General features: G+C 32.1%; 2 protein-coding genes and 1 long non-coding RNA gene across 4 annotated transcripts; all 3 read right to left on the bottom strand.

Moving 5' to 3' along the window:
* LOC121129166 (potassium channel subfamily K member 13) lies at positions 1-6050 on the bottom strand. 2 transcript variants are annotated; one of them, XM_040724850.2, is made up of 4 exons: positions 5242-6050; positions 5103-5175; positions 3431-3628; positions 95-285 (listed from the first exon to the last, which is right to left on the bottom strand). In XM_040724850.2, exons 1-4 carry the CDS (start codon positions 5910-5912, stop codon positions 148-150), a joined length of 1080 nt encoding a protein of 359 aa, XP_040580784.1. In that variant the 5' UTR covers positions 5913-6050; the 3' UTR covers positions 95-147. The 2 variants fall into 2 exon arrangements, with proteins under 2 accessions (XP_071749409.1, XP_040580784.1); XM_071893308.1 differs by lacking the exon at positions 3431-3628 and having other exon boundaries at positions 1-285.
* A 5262-nt stretch (positions 6051-11312) lies between these two features.
* LOC139907204 (uncharacterized) lies at positions 11313-11811 on the bottom strand. The gene is made up of 3 exons (XR_011783658.1): positions 11670-11811; positions 11475-11614; positions 11313-11411 (listed from the first exon to the last, which is right to left on the bottom strand). It is a non-coding gene; the product is annotated as an uncharacterized lncRNA (long non-coding RNA).
* Positions 11812-23775: 11964 nt separating this feature from the next.
* On the bottom strand, positions 23776-25148 carry LOC121129956 (uncharacterized). Its single transcript, XM_040725663.2, has 4 exons — positions 24994-25148; positions 24825-24924; positions 24516-24765; positions 23776-24455 (listed from the first exon to the last, which is right to left on the bottom strand). Exons 1-4 carry the CDS (start codon positions 25067-25069, stop codon positions 23970-23972), a joined length of 912 nt encoding a protein of 303 aa, XP_040581597.1. The 5' UTR covers positions 25070-25148; the 3' UTR covers positions 23776-23969.
* Positions 25149-25690: the final 542 nt, after the last annotated feature.

Below are 25690 nucleotides of genomic sequence, written 5' to 3' on the forward strand. Positions count from 1 at the left end.
AGGGGGAAGATGTTAGTGTACATTCTATAAGACTTGACCTTAATTATAAAATACAAGATGTTATTCTACAGATTGAATTATCACACTCTAATGATTGTCGAAATAATCCAATTTTTTTGAAGTTCCTTATACTATTTATGGAGTAGATTACATGCATTTCCTTGTAGAAATCCCACATCGATCCAATATTGATGAGATCCAAGCTGATACTATCATATAACCGACAACATGAACGCAGTTTCCATATATCATTAAATTGAACCAATTCGATCTCAGCGAAATTCTCTAGAAATATAAATAATTCATTTGATGGATTGGCAATAATTATAACAATTATATTTATATATGGAACTGTATGTTTTAACTTGATATAATCGATTTCTATTAGTGGTGGAGTTTTCTCGACTTTCACATGGGAGGCCATGTTGTAAATTATACCACCTCTACACTGCAGATTTACAAAAGCTGGTGCCTCTTTAAAAATACATGTTTTAGGGGAATTTCGGGTCTTTTATTTTTTTAGAGAGGGAAATTTCGTATCTTGTTAAGTTTAAGCGTTTCTTAAATTCACTCCATTCTAATATATTTTACCGCCATTATGATTATATTTGCAAATTTCTGTATAGTTGTCTTCCCTTACATTTATATTTATTAGGAAAGACTCCTGAACATAAATTATAGAGCTATTCCAGCATTATTAATAATTAACGCCAATTATCATAGTAGCTGAAGTGTCTCAATGAGTAGTTTTAATGTGACCCGCTGAGCTTCAGCTACACACGCTCGCTGCTAATTGTAAGTCACATTCATTATTTTTTTATTATATACGCTCCTTTTATTTTATTTTTTGTGCTGGGCTTTAAATACAGAGGCTCGTTGTAAGAAATTAGTCCTCCTCAGACAAACTTTTCTTTATTCATTTATAATTTCTCCTTCCTTTGGAAATTCAAATCTATTAGCGCGCAACGAGCACTACAGCTTTTATAGCGATATCTGTCAGCAGATATACCGTATATCAAAGGGTTCTAGGAGGAATCGCCTTGAACATTTTTACGTTTTCGCCTTGAGACGGTTCCCCTTGTACTGTTTTGCCTTACGACGTTTTGCCTTCGAGAATAATAAAGGGAATAATACTTCTTCTTAGTTATATATTTATTTTGAATTTTTACTTTTGTACTCTAGCTTTGAGAAATTAGAAACAAAATGTAAACAAGCCTAGGATATAACAATTCTTTAAACCTTAATTAATTATATATAAATAATACGTAGGTTTCAAAGTATTGGGAAGGAATCACGAAATGCCAGAGCTACGTCAGTTGCAAAGAATCATTAGCATTCATATGCAGTCCATTTCTTCAACCCTATTCAGAATCATGCATTATACAAGAGAAGCACAGAAACCTGAGGAAATATTTTTTCTGCATGCCATACATTAGTCGTCATAACATTATCTTCTTTTCTATGTTTTAATATACTTACTTCCTCGAGTCAGTGGTGCCAAAAACCGTAGGAGCTATTGGCCCACCCCTCATTTTTAGAAAATACATTCCAAAAAGCCGATGTCTTGAGGGTACTATGAATCGATAAGTCAATGTATTATTTTTAAGAACTGTTTCACCCTTAACATTTGCTAAACTTTATATTTTAATATTTGTGGTGATGCCAAACCTTTGTATTGTCACAGAGTGTTAAAAAGATCATCTGGGCTTGAAAAAACGGATAATATAAGTTCCCATCGAATTTCAAGGAGAGAGTTAAATTAATTATAGTATTGAAAAGTTCAGCCTGATTAGACTTATACTTCAAATTCCTTAAAATTTGTATTAGAAGTGGCCCATTTATACCATCTGAAATTTTATAATATAGTTAGTAGTTTTATTTAAGAGTAATTTCTTGGAAGGAATTTGAAAAAAAAAAAACTATATCCCAGGAAAATAATTATATATATTATTTTATTTATTTAGTGGACGTAGTAGTTATGTTTGTTATGACGACAAATATATGTATTTATTTTTTTTAGTTCCATTTCATTCCTTGTTTATTTAAAAAAAAATATATTCAAGCAACAAATCTTAAATAACTTTAAAAATATGAATTGGGCCTTTAAAAAAATAAGATTTGAATGTTCTAACTTTATAACAAACTCATCAAAAAGGATAAAATCTATGAGGTTTCCGAAATATGAGTTCTTTGATTAATAAAAAGATACATACAGAAATATCGAAATATTTTTTTGAATATACATAGTGGGGACCAAAAACTTGCAGTAACATTTAATTACGATTGTATCCCATTATTTTTAATTACAAGGTTTCATTACGCAACTAAACGAGAGTTGAAACAAAAATAACCAAGTTTTGTTTTTGCTCATGTCTCTGAGTGTAAATATGTCGGAACAACAACAAAAAAGGCAACGCATGTACAATCTTTTCTGCACCATTGGTATCTCCATCCAGACTGTCTAAAACATCATAAGTTCATTAAAGATGACCTCTTCCCATACTACAGCCAATAACGTCATGTCTGAGAAAAAAAGGAAATGTCTTTGCTGGGAATTATTTGTGTTTTAGTTTCGGTCTGAAAAATCTAAACTGGTCTAAAACTGTTATAATTCTAAATAATTCGGTCTCGGACCGAGTATCAACAATAGTTTTGTATCGGTCCTAGGACTGGATTCTTAATCAGTCTTTTTTTTTCTCCCCCTTTTTATTCGGTTCAGTATTTCTCACCATTCATCAGTTCAAAGGATCGATAAAAGTTGGTCCATAAGTCCTACGGTCCTAGCTATCTTTTTATTTTCTTAATTCATAGCTAGGATTGAAGAAAATAAAAACGATGAAAAAAAATAATGATAACTAGAACTGTAATAATACTTGAGTATTTTACGTTCTAGCCACATACCTTCTATTTTCAACTTCAGACATTTCGTCTCTTTGAAAAAGGTTATGAGAAAAATTTAACAGCTGAAATGACATAATTAGCAACTAGGTAATTTAAGATGTTGTAGTTACCATAAAATATCGATAAGGACAGATCTGATGACTGACAAAATTAATCAGGACCGGACTGATAGGACTTCAGTCTTTTTAGTTTTTTAGGCCGATTCAATACTACTCAACACTATTGAGTATTGGCTGTATCATTTTTGATTTCCACAAAAGATAATACGTATCCACAGTATCGGAAATATATTTTGAATCTTTTTTTTCTTCCAATTCACATTGGTGGGGCATCTACTCTTAAGAATTAACGACAATTCACAAGATAAAGTATTACCTTAAAGCTATTACATATCTATTTTACTTGAGTTTATATTACAAATTAATTTTTAAAGAAATCTTTATATTGATGTCTCATTTCAATTGTTTAGAAACTAGGGATAATTAATCTACCTATTAGTGATCCTAATTAGTAAATGAATTAATCTTACGTAAATATCAATATCTCCGAATCCGATGGTAGAATATGTGATGAAGCAAGCGTAGAAGGCATCAAAATACGTTATATCTTCCATATATGATATAAAACCAGATACTGATACCATGAAAAGCAGAAGAATCACACCAATGACGCAGGGATGAAACCTTTTATCCGCCGTGAGTTCCTTGTATAACGTATTGGATTCCATCTAAAAGTATATTCAAATTTCTCTATATATACTTAAATATTAATAAGGTAAAATCCAGGGGTTTATCTATTATCTATATTATAAAGCAAAGTTTGTATGTCTATGTACGGAGAACTCATTTTCGAGTTTAAGAATAATAACTTAGAACTATGTGATGTAAGAAATAATAATACAGCAACGAGCGTGTATATCTAAATCTCAGCGTCACATATTGAAAAAGAAAGGAAATGAAAAGGAGAGTAGGAGTAGTAGATATCTTTATTTATAATTCTGATATGCAGGACTGAACTGCCCGGGAATGCAGTCTTGAGTCCTAAATAAAGACTGAAACAACATTACATAAATCAATTCATGTGTGTTCTGTCCTCAAAAGAGGAAAAATAATAATAAAGGTTGGAGGAAAAAAAATATATGCTGGGATGACTAATGAGGGATTTAGTCTCTAGAACGTTCATTTACAAAGATAAATAAACGAGTGTTCACTTTATGCTAAATACAAAGCCCCTGAGAGAGTTAATTCTTTTTTACATGTCATCGTTTATATTTTATTTAAATCTTATGATATACATAAGAGAAAAATAATAAAAACAAACAGAAACAGTACTGCTATTTGATGCTATATGCCCACACTTGCAATATTTCATCAATAGGACTACATAGTTATTTGTTGGATCAAAAATATGTATATTTTAAACATCAAGGGTCACTGTATTCAGTGCACCCTGTTACACGTTCTATGCTTTATGCATACGCCTGCAATATATCAATAATACGACTACATTGTTATTTATTATATCAAAATATGTTCGATATACATCAGGGGCACTATCCATTACTGTTTTTCATATAAATAGATAAAGCATGCAAACTTTGCTTTATTAATATAGATAGATGAGTAATGATGAAAATTGTGTGAATAATAGTCATGTCAAAAAAATGAAAACATACATGGTTAGCCTGACAATTTAAAGAATGTTATGGAGGAGATCAGCTACAATCAGCTGTGGCAAGGTAGGAGGCGGGGAGGGGGGGAAAAATAAACAAGGACATTGGTAAGAAATAATCCGACGTCGATCCTCATTCTACTTTTAGTCCAACATGGACTTACCTTTATAACTCTGGAACAAACCCTCAAGGTTACTATCTGTCTTTTATGAGCATACACGAATGTTCAATTAGGTTTTGAATGGAATTGAATGTAGTAGAAAAGGAATTTCACTACTCAGGAATTAAATAATAATCACAACAGCTGAGCAAAAGAAAATTCATTCTTCAGATTACCAATTCCGAAAAAGGGGCCCGTTAAAAAAATCACAGGATTAATATCACTATAGATGAGCCTCTCATAGCGATGTGATGATTGATCTTTTCTTATATTAATTCGCAATACAAAACAAAAAAGACTATCATTTTTGTGAAGGATGATCGGCAAAAATTCAACTAATATAGTTAATTATAAGATATTTTATATTACTTTTTCCTCTTCGGAAGCAGATTGAAGTACATTTGTCAATCGATTTTTTTTCCTCCAATTGAAACAGCCTACCCTGAAGAGAGATAAGATTTTATAATCAGATGTGTATCCAAGAAAACTAAGTATGACATGGACTTACTCAAAGATTTTGACTCCCCAAAAGATGAGCCTCATGACTAGAACACGAAAAAGGACTCCAAGCTTAACGATATACCATATAAATATGGGTATGCCGTAGAGAGCATAGATAATAGTGAAGATTTTTCCTCCAAGAGTAAGAGGTATTATGTCTCCATAGCCAGTTGTTGAAGAAACGGATGTTATAAAGGCACATGAGGAAAGCATATCCCAAATAATTTCTTTGTTGTTCTTTTGAATTGAGAGAGTCTTCAATTTTGAGGAATAAATCATAAAAGAATCTAATTTAAAATCTTGTGAGAAATTATTTCTGAGACTTATGACTTCCGTCTCCAGCTCTTGTGTGCTTCGAAGCCTTGCAGTTTGTGCCGGTCCTTCTAATTCAATAAAAATGGCAGCAGATACCATTGAGATGAGCCAATTTATGAGAACAACTACAAACAGAGTGGCCAGAGGCTTCTTTTTGAAGTAATAAGGTATACAATAAACGGCAGATGTGGATTCTTCATCCTTGGTTGGCTGTGATTGAGGGGTGTGGTCACTTTCTGACTGTCTTGTCGTTGTTTTTGTCTTCATAAAAATCCTTGTTAATTGCGAATCAAGTATGAAAATTTCCTCTTCTTCTTCGGGTAATAATGACTTTGGTTCTTTTACTGCTTTTGGAGCTGTCATGACTCGTTCATATTAAAATTACTATTAATCATAATAAGGACGAGTTGGTTCTAGTACAGAGGAAAAAGTTTCTCTTTTGCTGGTTGAAATATTAATGACATTTTATGCATAATTAAACAAAATCGACGTTTCTAGTATACATACTCGTATACATATATGTATACTATACATACATACGTAAGAAATCACAGTTAATAATTCACTCTGAAATGAAATTCAAGTTTGGGAGCACCCGTTGGCTAAAACATACATTCAATATTGTCATTTAAACCATAAAAGTTTGGCCTTTAGAGCCATTAAAAAAACCCGTTTTTAGAGTATAATTTTGATTCAGAACCATATTTCGACGTAAAAAGAACTATGTAACGGAAAATAAATTTAAAATCAGTTAATAAAAACATTAAAGCATGTGAAATATTAATGATTATTTATGTTATCTTGAATATTATTCCTAAAAATGTTGTTAATTTTATATCTATATAAAAATCAGGTAAAATGAAGGATCTTATTTTTATAAATAGGGTATGATCAAACTAAAAAAGTAAATTTTTTCTGCAAGGTGGTATGACAAATGTTGGATGATCTAAAGGAATTTGACATCTATGAGAACATCCCTGGTGCATGTTATTTTTCATAAAATATATCATAATCCAGTATTAATTGTTAAAACTAAAGAATACACCTTAAATTACAGCCTAAAAAGATTTGTCTCTAAGAAAAGTTCAATTTTAATGGATTTTTTCAGTTTATTTATTAATTTTCTAACGGAATATTTATTAAATAAGCAATAAATAAGGTTGCAAAATATACATAAGTCGATAAGATGACTCAATCTGTAATAAATACTAATCAAATACATTGGATATTGAGCATATTTAAACTCGAGTTAATTTCCTTCCCCCTAAATAATCGAATTAATTATGTATAATTTCGGAACTTCTTTCACAGAACACTACATTCCTTATTTTGTAAATAATTAATGCAGTCTTATTTATTGTAGGTAAGGGAGGTTCATCTAAACGTTCCCAAGACTTAAAAAAAGTAAAACACTGTTATGACTTTCTTTCTTAACAGATTCATTAAAATTTTCACAAAAATTTGACATTCAATAAATAAAATTACCATTAGCTTGGACCAAACGTTCAAAAAGTTCCCCGAAACGTCCCACTGTCTTCTTGACTCTCGTACTGGTTAAAGTCAAGAATATATTCCTTATTCCATCACTCAGGAATCTTTTCATGCTGTTGGGGCCTTCATTGGAAACTCGTTCAACATTGTGAAAGACAAAATAGTCTAAAGGGTTCCATTACAGAGAGGTAGGAGGTCAAGAACTAGGCGAGACGTACATCATATTCCCATAATCTAGAAAATTGAGGGATTTTTTGCTAGTATGACAGGGTGTTTCATCTTTCTGTCAGATCTAAGGTCGGTCTTTCATGATGCTGCACATCCAAGGAAATACTTTCGTGCGCAGAAAACGGATTTAGACCTGGCATCGACCTTTAGGCCCTGCTTGAAGATGAAGGGTGGTATAAAGTGACCCTCGCTGCTAACAACGCCAAGAACCATACTTGCTTTGCGTACTTTGCCTTCATGATCCTGGGGACGTTATAAGGACTTTTTGTCAACCATCTATTGTTCCTCGAGTTTTTTGACAGAATTTTTTAGCATCTGTGAAGGACCAGACAAGATCTTTCACGGAAAGTTTATGTTTTAGCTTGATCAAAGTCTTAGTTTGGGTGACCCTTTTCTCTCTTGGGACTTGCATATCTGTGGTACTGTAGGTCTTCATTGATGCCACGATAGGCAGTTGAATGGGACACTACATCGATGCTGCCATTGATTGGTTGGGGTACTTCTACATTTTTTGTATATTTTCCTAGATAAAGTAGGACTTCAGGAAAACATTGTCAGTGAGTCTTCACTGTCTTGATTGACATGTATTCTGATTTTTTGGACGAATCAAGTTGTGAACCTGACCGCTTCAGCCAAAAACAGGTTGTCTATTTTACCATTTAAATTACGTTTTTGTTCCTGATTAAAAGAAGACAACTGTATGATGTCGTAAGGAAGCATAATGAACAACTGACCTAGTAGAGTGACCATTATACCAGACTTACTCTCCATTAGTGTGTCTGTGTTTTAAAACCAGTTTGCAGGGGAATGGTTGAAGGTCAGAGAAAATTCCAAATGTTTAAAAAAACTAGCCTTTATATTATATTTAGTGACATACCTGTGCAATTGTGTCCGGTAAAATGATCGTGATAAAAAGTAAGGGACAAAATCGTTGGTTAATATCGTTGAGTGATAAAACCGTTGTGTACATTATCATTCTGATACAAAATTGTTCTAAATATCAAGATTTTATTCAATATAATGATTATTTCATTGATAATCAGATCGGCCTGGGAATATATTAGAATAAATATATAGAGGTGCCAAGGCAAGCAAAAGCTGTTTCATAGCCTTTAGCTCTTAAATTGTATGATATGGCTTATAGGGATATATTCGATATCTTATTCGAATTAGGGATTTAAAAGTTGTGTTTTTTTTAACAATGATGCAACAAAATTTGTTCTAGGTTGTTGGGTTATTTTACTTTTGTTTTCGATCAAATTAATCGTTAGAAGCAAAAACATCATTATATTTTCAATATAATTTTGACTCTGAGACCCTTATTTCATGCAAAATTGGGGCTTAAATACTTGAGTCGTATGGGATCACTTCTTATTAAGAACTTTCCAAATATAAGTAGTGAGTATTTCAATTTAATTAAGTCATCAACGGGTGAAAGACAATAAGATATATTATATTCATTTAAATTAATAATTACGTTTGTATGGTTATTAAGAGTTTAAATGTTCGGTATTTGGGACTATCTGTTAATTATTATTATGCTATTCCCGGAACTTCTGGAAATACTTGTTTGGTTTTTTTCACAACAAATGACTTTTCTTAGAAAATAAATCCTTAAAAAAAATTATTCTCGAGTACCCTTTTTTGTAAGAAACACATCCTTAAATCCTTAAATTGAGGGCTAGCTTAATACCATTTCGTATCAGTTCAACGATGATAATGCTGACAAGTAAGGGTAATCGTCCTTCTAAAGCTGTGATGACCCCAGAAATTTGATTGAGATTATTATGAATAGTGGTCAACTCTTCAAATATATATTCGTCAGTAATAATCTCCTTTGCTTTAATTATAGAAGACATTTTTTCATGGAGTCTACTTATATATTCCCTGATTACTATGAAGTGCTTGAAATAGTAAGCAGCTGCTTTTAACCAAGTTCCCTAACGTGTAATGACTGGAGCTGGGGGTAAGGGAATTGGGTAAGAAGCAGCGAATCTACGTTTTCTTAGTCCAGCGTTCAAAAATATTTTTTTGATTTCGGATATTAATTCATTTGTTCTAGGGAACTCTTTACGAGCAAGTTCAGCAACGTTATGGAGCCCATGAGCCACGCAAATAATATGTTTCAACTGAAGGTAGTATCTTTTTAGGTCTTTGCCAGCTTTTTACAATAAGAAGCCCCATCCGTAATAAACACCTTCAGGCGGGTAGCCTTAAAGTCGGTTCCAAGCGTAACTTGAATACTCTCGACAACAAAATTGATTATGTTCTTGGCATTAGCACGTTTAATGTCTATCCCGTTGATGATATATGGACGACCCGAGAAATAGCCGTCCAAAGGACCAATCACTAAAGCAGTGATTGATTGCTCCTGATTATCTTTTGTCTCATCGACAGCAACAAAAATATCCTTCTCTTCGACTTTTTCTTTGATTTTGGAGATGACATCGTTACCAACATCCTCCATTAATTTAATGATGGTTCCTCGGGAAGGGAAGGGTTTACCTGTGTGTTTCTCCATAAATTTTTTGAACGTTGGATGATTAGCAATGGATAAGGGTATATTACATGCAATAAACATCTTTGTAAGATCAAAGTTAAAGTCTGACTTGATATATTCATCATTAACTTGATTTTTTAGATGAATATTCATCATTAACTTGATTTTTTAGAGGAATATTCATCATTAACTTGATTTTTTAGATGAATATTCATCATTAACTTGATTTTTTAGATGAATATCCATACTCTTGATATGAGATGAGTATAATGAGTGGCGTTTAATTCTAAAATCACATTTATATCGACAAATCCGACAACCCATCCGTTTCTCATCTGGTTAGTATTTTCCAAATTCCTGGGCCTCCATTTTCATAAATCCAGACAGAAGGTGACGTTATTTTAGCCATTTAATTCATTTCTCTATCGACTATCAGCATCTAATATTAATATTAATATTGCTTAATATTGAATAATATAGGCGGGAATGATAATGTTCTTGATAGAAGAAGATGTATACTATTTAATCAATGATACAATGCGTATTTATTCCTTTGTCCTCGAACGCTTTTCTATTCTTACCAAAATTATCACCCTTAAATATGAGACGTCATCTCTATAGAACTGGTCTCTACTTATGATTATAGTTGATAATATTGTAGAGAAAAACGCGTGCGAGGAGGAGGGGAAAAAAAGACATATGGTATCATTGTTTAAAATACTGATGTGATTATCATCTGCCTGCTTTATTATGATTTTTGAGGGTATAACTAATGTATTTATTAGCAAAATGTTTAATGGAGATATACTACGTATAATTGACTTCGACGTTTTTTATCCGTTACAGTAGATTTGAAAACGTCACACTCCATGAAATTGTAATTCATTATGAACCTTATTCTCAGAATAATAGCTAATGAAACGACAAAGTAGAGTATTTGAAATATATTTGAAGCTCAAAGTTTAAAAAGAAGGCTTTAATTAAATATAATCTACATACTAAAAAATAAACCATTAAACATTTAAGTTAAATAGTTAAATTAAACAATTAAAATCATATAACTATTAATAATAATAAATTATAAATACAGAATATTGAAATAATAGATTGATCCAGATAATTTTTTCTTGTTCTAACATCGGAATTCAGTTAAATATGTCATAACTTTAGGTTGCAATACACAAGCGAGACGTGGAGTTTAATCAAAAGATAATCACCCCTCTTCTTCATGTGGAAGTTGCTATATACAATTGTGCACAGGATAGATATATCTCTACCGATGAGATCTAACTAATTATTAATAATAAAGTAAATGTCAAAATCATAAAATTAGACAATAAATATATTAATAAAAAAATGTTAGAAATAAATTCATCGTAAAGATTTAGAGCAAAAGCTAATTATGTAGTAATGTCCGGCGATATTACTCCCTATTAAGAGCATCAAAAAGATTTTCCCCGTTATTTAGGTATGCTTATATAACAACATACTATTATCATGATGGATATACACAATTGTTAATTATAATGCAACACCCAATTTGGATGTAACTACCCTCGTTGTTGTGACCATTTAAACAGTTGTTTTGCCTTTTATGAGTTTTCTGAACACCATTTCTTGGAGCCCATCAACCATAGCTAAGCCTTTGAAGTGATAAAAAGTAATATTTATTGACTATGTAATATTGGAAAACCTAATTATCATACCCAAGTCTTAAAGCGAAGTAAGTAGTCTCAGACAAACTAGTTGCAAACCATCCAAAGCTACTACCCCCGTTGTTGTGACCATTTAAGCAGTTGTTTTTGCCCTTTACTGAGTTGTGTATCATAATTCTTGATATGTTTAGCTAAAATAGAATCATATTTTATGGTTAGATTTAAAAAAAAAAATTGAATACTTACTGTGAGATAGTACAAAATTCAGAGTTCCATTTCGATATTCGTAAATACTTTTTACTGATAACTTGATCATCATTTGGTGTGGATGACTCAAAACATTTTTATATGTATTTCTATATATGACATCAGTACCAACATCCTCCATTAATTAATGATGGTTCCTCGGGAAGGGATATGTTTACCCTTGTATTTCTCCATAAATTTTTGAACGTAGATGATTAGCAATGGATAAGGTTATATTACATGCAATAAGCATCGTTGTGAGATCAAAGTTAAAGTCTGACTTGATGTATTCATCGTTAAATTGATTTTATAGATGAATATCCATACTTTGTTATGAGATGAGGATAATGAGTGGCGTGTAATTCTAGACAGGGACTAAAGGCACATTTATATCGACAAATCCGACAAACCATCTGTTTCTCATCCGGTAAGTATTTTCCAAATTCCTGGGCCTCCATTTTCAGAAATCCAGACAGAAGGCGACGTCATTTTGGGGATTTTATTCAGTTCTCTATCGACTATCACCATCTAATATTATATTAATATTGAATAATAAAGGCGGGAATGATAACGTTCATGATTGATAGAAGAAGATGTATATTATTTAATCAATGATGCCATAAGTAATTCTTCTTTTCTCCTCGCACGCTTTTCTATTCTTACCAAAATTATCACCCTTACTTATGATTAACGAAGGGATCTGGGTTAAAAAAGAACAACTAAGTTTACCGATTAGAAAAGGAAAAAAGGTTGATGAGTGTGCTCTTTCTTCTTTTTTGTTCATTATTTAATAAGTCGTGGGGTGTTAACATCTCCCTTTAAAAGAATAATTTAAAGTACATTAATTCGTTTTTTCTTATTTTTAATTTCTTTGGTGCATTTTTGAATCTACAACCCATACATTAAAAAAAAATTGAGACACGGGGAATTGATCTTGGTACTTCTCTTCCTATTTCAATGGCAATACTTCATAAAATTAATTCCTTAGTATTTAAAGTATTTCAAATTTTCACTGTCGCTCTTCCGATTTCAGGATAGAAAGAGAAAGTGCTATGTGTAGGTAAAATTATACAGTGTACCAGTAATGAATTCGATATTTTCGAAGACGTCCTTGATACAGCGGCATAAAGATTGTCCGCTATAACCTTTTAGATCAAGGAGTTTTGAATATGGGCCAATGTCACTAGTGTCCAAAATAACAAAAATAAGACAGTCCGAACAAGCAGACTGATATGTCTTAATTTGGTTTAAAATATAGCCACCAATAATATTTATAAAATACTAGTTCGTTGTTCAGACAGCACCCTATCTTCTTATAGCTTAGGAGTTAGTTATTGAAGAATAGATGCATTAGCCACTTCGTCTGATTTATTTCTTCCTTCTTTTAAATCATCTAAGAAATTGATTAGATATTATTCGCCATCATTATATTGATAAAAACATGTTCTTCTTCTGCTGATTGTTCACTCTTTCCCTTGAGTCCTTTAGTTTTAGTATTCCTCGAATAGATCGAGGCCTACAGATTGTGCAGATGAACTGTAGTGGGCTTTATTCCGCAATCAACGCCCAACCGAAATAATGGCGAATGCAGAACGTTGAACAGAAAAAAAATGAACGGCACTCCGAAATAGCGGACTGCTTACAATTCTACTTGTATGTAGGAAAAAAACATAAAATCATCTTGCTTCTGTCTGAAAATAAATCCCACTGTAGATGATAAACAATGTTCGAATATTTATTAATATAATTGTAAGTATGACATTTATGAATATAAAAGTATTTCCCCATGACGGGAAAATGACATTCAAAGAACAATTTTCTATTTTTATTTCCATTAAATATTAAGTAGCATTAAATAACTTATTTTGAAATTCATTATTATCTATTAGGTACTGATTTTATGTTATTAACTTTTTTAATTTTTTAAGCGACGACCAGGAAAAAATGAACGATGAACGGGAAAAAAATTGAACAACGTTCATTTTGTTATTGTCTATAAGGGGTCACTTTTTGACAATTTTTTCCGAAGATTAATACATCTTTTGCTCTTGATTATGGGAATAATTATAATTATTATCTTCGATGGTAGCTAAAATATAGTTTTATATGTATATTCAAAAATTATAAATATGATTTTGTGTTTACAAATTTCAATTGTTTTGTACATTGATTACTTTCTATGAAATGTCTAACCAAACAATTTGTACTTTATTGAGCATTTGTCATGGGGTATCATTGTTATTGTTCATATTGGACGGAGAAGCTTGCATTTGGGTGATGAGATCATTTGCAGACATCACAAGATGAATAAACAGAATCAATGAAGTAATATAAATAACCTGAAGTTATTGGTAGTTTAATGGAAAGATACATGAATTAATTAGGATTAGAAGAATTATTCAATGAAATCGCCACAAAATAGGGATTAGCGGATCTGTACTTATGGCGCCTATGTACATTAGGATTAATTTTGTATAGTGAAACTTGAATGTATTTCAAAAAATCATGTTATTTTAACTAAGCTAGGCGCCAACATACGCTTCTGCGTCCTCCATTTCACATTGTGAGAACGGAATACCTTTTACATTGCGTCCCACTAAATGTTTTAGTGGAGCCCAATACTCATTCTCACTTCAAGCAGTATTTTTTTCGCAAAATTGTTAGAATATCTTCAAAACGCGTAGACCACAAATAATACTTACAAATATTAAATTTGTTTTTGTACGTCATCTCCGCAGGGGGGGCAGTTGGGGCTCTCCGAATAAATTTTTGAAAAATTATCTGGGGAAAAAATGTTAATTTGAAAGCAATGGAAATTTTTGCTCCGCATCTTTTCTCTCTCTAAGGATGGCGTCCCAATTTTAACGAAATAATTATTAATTATAATTAGAAATGAATAAATACGTAGAAAGTTACGATCTTACCTAAGCTAGAATACATTATTTCATAAAATGATAAATGGCTAAAAAGCCGCGGAGGATTTATTACGGTATTGGGATCAAGTATGCAATCGAACAGGGCCAATCCGAATCAATTTGGTGCCCAATGCAAGAGATTAGTAAATAATATGTGTATTCAATATTATACTCTCACACAAAGCTGAATAGACTGTCGTAGGGCTCTTACCTCCCGTCCAACTACCCCTTCCTTTCACCCCCGATCAATTACCTCCTTTTGCTCACAAGCCTTTAACCCCCCAGGCCATCTACCCCCATATTACAATAAATAGCAACTATACGGGGAAACATTCAACCTTTGAACAACCATACCAACGTAATTATTTATTTAACCAAGGAGTCCTTGATTTAACTTAATGAAGTAAATATTAGTGATACGTATTATTATTAATTAGTATATCTCATCAAATACGAGAGGATAATTATATGCATCTAAGTCAGTATTTTGAATGTTTCCTATTAAATTAAATGTTTTACCAACTTTTTGTCATGGGATTAACGAAATTAGATTAGGCATTAGTATAAATATTTATTGTATCTTATATATCATGCCTATGGTTAAACAATCAAGGTAAGTATTTATTTTAATTGCAATTTTTATTTATTTTAGTATTAAAATTTTGATGGTTTATAGAACTCATAATTACTTTCCGATTCGAACTTGAAAGTTTTATTGCTCAACAACCGCTCCAAACAACCATAACATTCATTTATTACTGTCACCCTCTATCATTTACTAACCGTACTTTTAAATAATAAAAATAGAAAAAGATGGGGGTAAAGGGTCCAGGGGATAGTTGGTCGGTAGTTAAACGCTGGGGGGATAGTTGATTGAGGGGTAGGTGGCCTGTTCCCTCTTAGACATAACATACGATGTTCAAGTTCGAACCAATTTCAAAAAGTTCGTCTCATGTTCATTAAATTGGAATGAGGAATCTGATAAATAACAATCTGTGATAATAGGCGATAGGGTTCAACTACGGTATTGGAAAAAAGAATATCTTAGGTTTTACGGTTATGAAGGATTCCTCGTTGGCCTAATCCTTCCTATGTTACACGCATTGCTGAATATACTTCAATTAATCACTCAATTGAATATCAATTGTCATCTCATTCTCATATGCCTGGAGTAGAATTGATTTGACAATGGAGCTGTCCTTTGGAAACTTAGATGGAAATGATGTTTGAGAGGTTTTCCTCCGAGATATCGCCTGGAATGAATCCCCTGTTCAGGTCAAACTTGCGAACTCGAGTCAAGATGAATTCTAGGTATGAATGATGTAGAACTTAACTACTACCTATATATTCTATAAATTCCAATAGATTGACAATATTGAATATTTACGAACTCCATATGCTTATTTATCAGATCCTTTATTCCAATTTAATGAACATGGGACAAACTTTTCGAAATCGGTTAAAACATGGACATGGTATGTTATGTCTAAGAACGTGTTCCCCTTTGCTTTTCCGGTATACCACCAAAAAATCCTCTTTAAAATGAACTCGGTATCTTCTTACTACTAACTTACTTAGATGATAGTTTGAGCAATTTTTACCATAAGGAAAAACTAGAACTAACCTTACGAAATATGCTCATAGTAGGTTTTTTGAAAGGAAACTGCCTATGAATGAATCAGCCTTAAAAGAACTTATTAAACAAAAGAACTGAATCCTTTACAGATTATTCCTATTTCACAATTCCCAGTATTAGAAAATAACTTAATTTTCACGAAAAAAAAGAAAGGAAATCGGCAATGAAATAATCATTTTTGTACAATAGTGCAATATGCAATACCATTGAGGATATGCCTTGGCGTCATATTTTCAAAAACAGGCAAGCTCTTCAAATATCCCGTACTATTATGTCCATCACTAAAATTGAAATTTGTCCTAGGAGAGAATCGGATTGTAATCTTAACTAGTATAATTATTGATTCTACTGTATTTCAATATCTACTATGACATATATATACCGTTGAAATGCGGTTCTTAACTGGTTGGAGCAGTGCATTTAGCTCGGGTTTTAGACGAAAATATAGAAAAGTGATTAAGAACTACTTTTTCTTCTTTCAAATGGCAAGCACCACCAACCCCAAAGTCTTGCAATAAAAAAAATAGTAACAGAACCCACCTGTCTGAAGAGGTTAGCACTATAAACAAACTAAGCCCACTGTGGGGATATGGGAGATGAGCACATATGAGGAATTTACAGCGTTCTGATAAAAAAACAGCACGCCATTAAAAACCAATCAGAGGCCTCTCCAAAAAAATCAGCCTGAAAATAAAAGAATGAAACCCGACTTGACCTGACAATTAAAAATTAAAGCCCAACCAGGCCAGAGCGTTATGGGCACAATTTGGTCAAACTATCATGTTTGGAAAATTGAGCCTAACCCGAAATTTGGGTTAGGTTCGGGCTCACTTTTTTTTTTCTTAGGACCAATTATGGCATCACCTGAACTATCGGCACCCTTCGCATTTGCCTTTATTGTCTATGACATGAGTCTGCCTTGCTAGTAAATAAGGGGAGAAAATTTTTCTGTTGATCTGTTTTTTAAAGGAGAGAGGTTGTTGAAAATAGATTGGAGGTTGCTTTGAATAAAAGTACTGGCTCTAGACACTTTTCGAGGCTGCCTTAAAAAACTTCACTGGAGGCTATTTCGATACAGTAAAAAAAAAAAAAAAATTGGACACCATTTTATAAGAATTGAGAGAATCATTTTTACCAGTATATTCGAGCCCTTTACATTTCAGGACCCATGTGATTGCCTGTTTTGATTTTATTAAGCTACAGCCTTGAGGCTCATTTTTATGTATTGAGAAAAAAAAGGGATTTTATATATTAATGAGTATTCTGTAAGTTGGAATGATTATACTAGGTAAATATTAAGTGAATAAATAAATCAGCTATCGATTCCCTCATTTCCCTTGATACGGCATGGCTATTTCATAATTTATACAATTTAGCATAATTGATATATTAATATATAAAATTTTTAATTGATGTAATATTATATGTTCTTTTAGTAAATGAAAAATAATTTTTTATCTCTTTGCACAAAAGTATCCCTAGCCTCCCATTATGACCCCCAATTTGAGAACCATTGTCTTAAGCAACCTTACTTTTCGGGGGCTCTCCTAGCACTATGCACTCTGCGTATAAGGTAGCTGCAGCTCCGTTTGCATCTAATTTCAATTCCTGGGCCCAAATTTTTTAGCAACCCCCCCTTCTTTTATGTGCTTGTTACCAAAACTGAGGCTGCATAAAAAAAGAACCGAGAACGAAGACCGATACCTGGACCCATAGAACAGCTTAACCTGAACTTGGCACAACAATGTACCTATCATCAGTATAATATACATATATTCAGTAGTATTGCATCGGTTTAAAACTAAAAAGTATGTAGTCCCATCAGTTCGGTCCAAATAAAATTCGTCTGTTCTAGGAACGGTCCTCGTCGGTTCTTTAAGGAAACTAAAACAGCCGAAATTATGTACTTACTACTAACTACGACGTCATTTGAGTCGCTGAAGTTTCATCATAATTCAAATCATTTTTCAAAGAGACAAGATACCTGAAGTTAAAAGTACGAGGTGTGTGACTTTAGCACAATATTATACGTTCTAGCTACCATTAATTATTGTTTAGTTCTAATATTCCTCAATCCCAGCTAGGAGGGGGCAAAAAAATAGCCAGGACCGTAGGGATGAAAAATCGATGTATCGGTCCTTAGAACCGTAAAAAAATTGGACTGATAAAAAAAATACTGATTAGAAAATCAGTGCTAGGACCGATTCAAGACTAATATTAAAATAAAAGAAAAATAAACAAACCTGACAGTGGTTCGAACATCGAGATAAAATTAAGGAACATGACTCCTAACCCCCGAACATTTTACTTCCCAGCCATTTACCCCCCCGAACCCTTTACCACCCATCCTTTTTTATCATTTTTTTTTAGAAGTACAGTTAGTAAATGATAGAAAGTCAAAGTCATAAATGGTCATAAGTTATAAATTATGGTTGTTTGGAGTAATTGTTGGGCAATGCAACTTTCCAGTTCAAATCGGAAAGTAGATATGAGTTCTATAAATCATTAAAAATCTTATACTAAAATTAAACATTTTTGAATTGAAATAGATACTTAGCCTGATTGTTTCGCCAATTCGGTAAATATTTCTACTTAATTAAGTAGAATTTGGCTTGTAAGCGTTCAGCTATTTTGGTTTTTCGTTCAGCCATTATTTTCGTTCCGTTCAGTGTTCCGATCATAAGATAGTACCAGGCTTGTACAGTATACATGCATAAACTAGCTCGCTCGTTAAATGAACCTCTATAGTTGTTGAAGCATAAAAAAAGTCAGATACTCCAAATGCGATTGCTAATTTAGATTGAACATAAAAAAAACGAGAACGCTTTCATATATGTCTGGGGCGCAAAAGTTTCTTTTTTCTCTCTGAAATGTCTATTGGAATCATAAAAAAAAAATCAAACATAGTTCAAAACACTAATAAGTAATAACCAACTAAAAATAACAATATTTTGTTTTCATAGAAGTAGAATAGCTATGTCTATTGTGATTCATATCGATCTCCTCTTAATCCCATATGTAAAAATAGATGAATTAACTCATAATTAATTTTTTAAATTATTATATATAACTTATGACTTACTATTAATAGTACTAAGTCATTGTAATAAAGTTGCATATTTGTAGCACGTCAACCCAAAAGGAAGCTAGAATATTTTTTCTCAAAATTTGAACATGGAATACTTCAACAAATTAATTATAGCTCATTTCAACGAACAAATGATTCTGATTAATTCTTTGGAGGCACCGCTAATTTTACTTAAAGCGGTCAAAATTTATCTTATAACTGATTCGGTAAACAAATCTTTTGAACGAATCATTTTAGTGAACTGATTCGGTGAACAAATCTTTTGAACGCATCATTTTAGTGAACTGATTCGGCGAACAAATCTTTTGAACGAATCATTTTAGTGAACTGATTCGCTGAACAAATCTTTTGACCGAATCATTTTAGTGAACTGATTCAAGTGTTCGGCTCACTAAAAGGAATCAAAATTCCCAGTACTAGACAGTAACGTTAAACATAATATCTAACTCAAGTATCTACTCAATGTGAAATACTTTAAAATTCATACGAAAAATGTTGTGTGCGTCTTTTTTTTTTATATGGCTGTTAAGTACTCTTGAAATAATTCAGAGTGTGAGAATGTGTTTCATTGAGTAATTAAAGAGAAATTAAATTATTAGTGCGTAAAAGAGACATAAATAATAATTTAGACTCTAAATTTTTAGAGTGGTTTACTAAACATGAACATTTATATCAGGGGTGTCTGCAGGGGAGGAGGCTTTAGGTCCTTTCCCAATTTCAAAAATGGCCCCTGATTTTGTGTAGTTGTGTTACTAGGATACTTATTCCGTAGACAACTACATCCCTGCCAAAATTACTATAGCCTATTTGAAAGGAAATCTAATATCTCATTTTTAGCGTTCAGTCCAATTTATTGATGGGCCTCTAAAAATACCTACTATGAACATATTTTGACAAGTCAGTCCTAGTTTTTCCTTACAACCAAAATCACTCAACCTATCAACTAAGTAAATAAGTGGTAGGAAAAGATACAACGTTCATTTTAAATAGGTTTTTTTTGTGGTAGACCGGAAAGGTTCGTTTATCCAACGGAAAACACGTTCCTAGTCATAACATACTATGAATTTATTCATTCCTGTCAATAACTTTGAGGAAGACCCTCTTCAACATAATATCCATCCAAGTTTCCAAATGACAACTTCATTGTTAAATCAATTCTACTCCAGCCATATGAGAATGAGATGACAATTAATATTCAATTGAGTCATTAATTAAAGGATATTCACCTATTCAGGTAGCATTTGAAGGAATAGGCCAATGAGGAATCCTTCATAACCGCAAACCCCAAGATATTGTTTTCTCCAATACCGTAGTTGAACCCTATCGCATAACCCTGAACATTCTATTTTATGACTAGAAACGTGTTTGTCTTTCCGATCTACCATCAAAAAGCCATTAAAATGAACGTATATCTAGGACTGAGAATTTATACCTTTAATGGATCTCAATCCAAATAATGAGAACCATAAAAAGTGACTCCTTCAACAAAAATTTTCATGTAAGTCTTCTAGTATGATAAAATGACATTTGAATATATAGCTACGTTTGTAATAATGGTCGCCACTGATCAGAGTGTATAAATATTAAAACTCTATAAATTCATTAATTACCATTTAGAATGAAAATCCAGCTTCAACTTAATTAAACTGAAAAATAAATATAAATGTCAATTTCTTTGTCTGAGTTTAATTTCATCAAATATTTTATTTGTTGAATAAATGTAAATATATTTAATGATGGTAGAAATGAATCAAAAAATATTTATTCGACACTCATGTAAATATCTAATTTGGTTAATTGCAGTACGTACTGTTGGGGTCGACTCTATGGGAAGGTTTCAGGCCCTCAAAAATTTCAAGTTCCTCATATTTCTCGATATATTACGCTAATACTTGTTTGTCAATAATTGAGTCTTGTCCAATATGAATAATCCATCATGACTAATAATATTATAATTGATAACGGAGAATTATGTGATTAAAACTTAATCCACATGAACCGCTACAGTGGTCGTTTTTTTTGTTTTTTTTAATCTTAATGTATTGGTGATAGGTGATATCAGTTTTAAAGAATTTTGATATTTTTTGCACTTGGTCACTTTTCCTTTTTTTCGCTTGCCATTTTTTCCTGCCACCATCTTATGAATATGAGTTATGGATATTATCTAATTGGTAGTTTTAAAACTTTTTAATGCTTTAGTTATATAAGCTATAATATATAGCTATTAGCTTATTAACACACGTATATTCTAGTCTCTAGCTAGAAGCTACACTTGTAAAGGCGGGTTACCACATTTATCGTGCGTGTACACGTCGTGTATATAGGTATATATATATATAGGATATTTTTGTGAGAGCAACTCTTTTCCCAATATCATTTATATGTACGGTATAATATACATAAAGCGTTAAATATATCTAGCTATATACAAGATACTTTAAGACTCTTAACTATCACATTTAAGTCAATATATATAAATTATACACGTCTAAGTGTATATTATATAATATAATATACACTTAGACGTCTACACGCACGATAGTCGATGGCAATTTGTTCTATTGCAATTTCAGATTGCTCCTACTTTACTGAGCTCTACAATTTTCCTCGCTCTCTCCAATAACATCTAAGATATGGTAACACGCCATTTATTCTCTTGAAGATAGAATTAAGTAATAACAAAATTCTGCCTCTGCTGCTAGCGCACAAAAAAGTAAATTTTGACAAATACATTTTTCAGCTATTGATGAAAGCTTTAGCTAGCTAGCTCTCCTTTTTAATTGCTTCAAATTTCCAATACCGGAAGAACAACCCGCAGTGGCTTTAGTATTTGTTATTTTGATTTAACATACAGCAAAGTGAGACATGTCGTCCCGCGAAGGTGGCAAGAAAAAACCTCTTAAGGCTCCCAAAAAGAAGGGAGGAGATCTGGATGATGAAGATTTAGCTTTCAAACAAAAACAACGGTAATTATTAATACAATTTGTTCATTATCTTATGATACTAGTACTACAGATGTTATGAATTCCATATTTATATTTTATATAAAGGGGAGGAGGATAAAATAGGGAAATAGATCTTGTTTCTATGCCAATGATATATTAATTATTATAAAAAGTATATAATATTTTAAGAATGGTAATGATGAATTAATTATCAAGATCTTATAACTGACTTCATTTAAGTATTTACTAAACTATCTCTATCCAATCATTATTAATTGCAGAGAACAAGAAAAAGCACTAAAGGAAGCAGCGGCAAAGGCTGGTAAAAAAGGACCCTTGGTCAGTGGTGGAATTAAGAAATCCGGAAAGAAATGAGCGTCCCTAACTTCAACTATACATTTCCATTTTGTATCTTGCTTTTGTGTACTGACGTTGATGTGAATAACATGTAATGTTTTCGAAAATATATTGTTCATAAGTTCACAGTGAAGTTATATTTTATGGTTATCATAATTAACCCTTTCATACATTATTTGCTCCTTAAGTGGCATTAGATGATGATTAAGTTGGTTCTTGGATACTTTGCTGGAAAAAATAATAATTTATTTGATGATGATTCTTGGTGCAATACTAAAGGATTATCTACTGAAGTACTCTAATGGCAAACACATCTTGATAATTATAAAGTCAGAGACAACCTCGGGGTAAGGTAGTGTCGATCAAGACTTGACAAGGTACAAAAGAGTTCTGACGCATTCGGTCCAAACGATTGATTCATTCGTAATGCCCATTGAATCTAAAGAACTGTTTGATTGACTCCCTCTCTTCTTTCACCTTTTTTTCTCTTGCTAATTAATTTATTGGGGTGTTGTCATGATTTTCGTTTTAACGGTTTTAATAGCGGTTCAAGCCAACTGTTAAAGCGTCCTCATAATTAAATGTATCAATGATTTATTAATTAACACTTTATCATTGCAGTCTATGGCAAAACATAACATATTTTACACGGGTACCCATATTTAATTTGGGTAATAAGATATGTCTTGTATTATTAGCAAATGTTCCTGCTATTATCAATGCACTGTTCTTCTCCTACGCACGCAGCTCATACTTAGTATTATTAATCAATTTCATTATTACAAAAATTTTATTTTATTTTACATCTAATGTACGCTCTTAATTAAGATATAAATCTCCCATCCTCCCAATTGCTAAGAAACCACTGTCCTACACTAAAAAAGTGATATGTAAATGTGATAACCATTCAACTACTTGCGACGAGACATAATTATGGATGCCATCAAACGTTTGTAAATTTATTTATAACAATAATGTTTTTAATCAATCTTGGTTTACGAAGCACTTCTTTAACCCGGAATATTCTCGAGATACAGGATACTATCCTTCCACGTTCAATATTGGTTGGTATAAATAAATAAACGTTCATTTTGAACGAAATTTCATGGAAATAAATTTAATATTCTCAGTTTTTTGTTTGATAATGTTCAATAATTCAATATACTTCGAGGAGACAGGAACTTCTTTATTACTTGTTTACTGATTTGGGTTGGCCCCCATTTTGACGCTACAAGGCTAAATGTATGAAATATTTTTTCTAAAGTAATTAAAAATATATATAGATAATCTTTCTAATAAATATAAGGTACTCATCCACGAGTGGATTCATTAGACTTGATTTGGACCTTTCTAAAACACTTATTGTTTACGCCGTCTTGATCTCTTCCTGGTTACTTTTTTTGGGGTGGGTTTTTTCGGAGTGGAAACTTGTTTTTCCGGAATCATTTGACATATTACAACATCAATACATTCACCACCCTCAAAGTCAAGCACTTTAAGGGATTCCTTTTTTTCCAGAACCTCGCCATCAAAGATTAAACTAACTTCCTCAAATTTGATTGAGTCGTCTTTCTTGGAAATGTACATTTCGATTAGGGAAGAAACAGTCTCTGAGGGTTTTAGTTTGACCATTACGGGGTCTCGACTTTTTCCATCTTGAATTTTGAGTTCGATCAAGTCCTCATCTTGAATTCCTTTGTAAGCATGTAATATGTCAATAACTTTGATTTCTTCAACGGATGAGTCTTTGTTCATGGGCTTATCGTTCAATGAAAGCATAAGCTCATCAGAGGATATGGATAACTTCTCAGCAAAGTTAAGAATGAGATCACTTACTTTCGCATTCTAGAAAACACAAGAAGTCAATGATATATTGATGATGTAGCATTATTATATAAAACCTACTCTATGAATGGAAATACGATGGATTTCATAGTTCCAGTGTATTTTAATGACTTTATTGTCCTCTTCCTTCGTTTTCGGAGACGAACTTCCATCATCATCACTCAACTCAATTATAGAATTGTCGTTCCCACTCGTTTTTTTGGGTTTTTTTGAAGACTGTCGTCTCTTTCTTCTACTTCTAGGTGTTTTTTTGGATATAACAGAGACTACTTCTTGAACTGAAGCATCATTAATTGGAACTTCCTCATCACTATGTCAATATTTAGAGTAATTTCATGATAGAGAATTAAGAACCCCTTTAAATGATACCTTAAGTAAATAGATGAAGATGGAGAAACGGAGTTTAGGGATGATGAAGACGTGGACCTTTCACGCTCTCTTCGTATTGGAGTTTTGGATTTAAATTTGGCTGGTTGTTGGTGAGAATAAATGAATGCTGAAATCATTATTGTTAAATAATAAAGAACTTCAAACGTACCTTGGTTCTTGGTGCCGGCGGATGTTAAGAAGTTAAAGTCTCCGAATTCATCATCCGAAAAATTATTGAGGCTCATTTCTGGTTCTTAAATAGTTATACGATCAAATAAATGGTTGATTCTCCCTTGTCTATGGAAACCTCTGATTCTTTAAAAGTGAGGCCACTTCAATTATCTATCCTTCATAAACCATACTTACTCTTAGATAATAATAATTATCATTATTTGTCGATTTATATCAATGGGCAATATTATGGACTTTAATTCATTCAAACTGTCGTCATTTCCCAAATACAATAATAAAAACTAATAGTCGAAGGGTATTTAATTAATATGCTTATTTCAAAAATATTTAAGTAATATTAGTTATTACTTATTAATTATTAGGTGGGTATATAATTATTAATTTAAATTAAAATACAAAATAAAAATAGATTTTTATAGCAAGAAAGGAGGGAACTATGACGTCATGAAACAACTCTGACAAATTTATTACATCATATCATTTTGCATTCATTAGATACTAGCGCGCACGACGAGCTTTTTTATACAATCTCAACCTCAATTGTCAAAAGCATAGAGAAAGAAATACATTTCTTTTTCTATGGTCAAAAGGAAAATGAAAAATTTGAATAAACATATGGCCTTCTGTATTTTCCTTGTTGCCAACGGTTCATTTATTATATATTATATCAAAAG

This window comes from Lepeophtheirus salmonis, chromosome 14, assembly GCF_016086655.4.
Source record: "Lepeophtheirus salmonis chromosome 14, UVic_Lsal_1.4, whole genome shotgun sequence".
Classification (NCBI taxonomy): domain Eukaryota; kingdom Metazoa; phylum Arthropoda; class Copepoda; order Siphonostomatoida; family Caligidae; genus Lepeophtheirus; species Lepeophtheirus salmonis.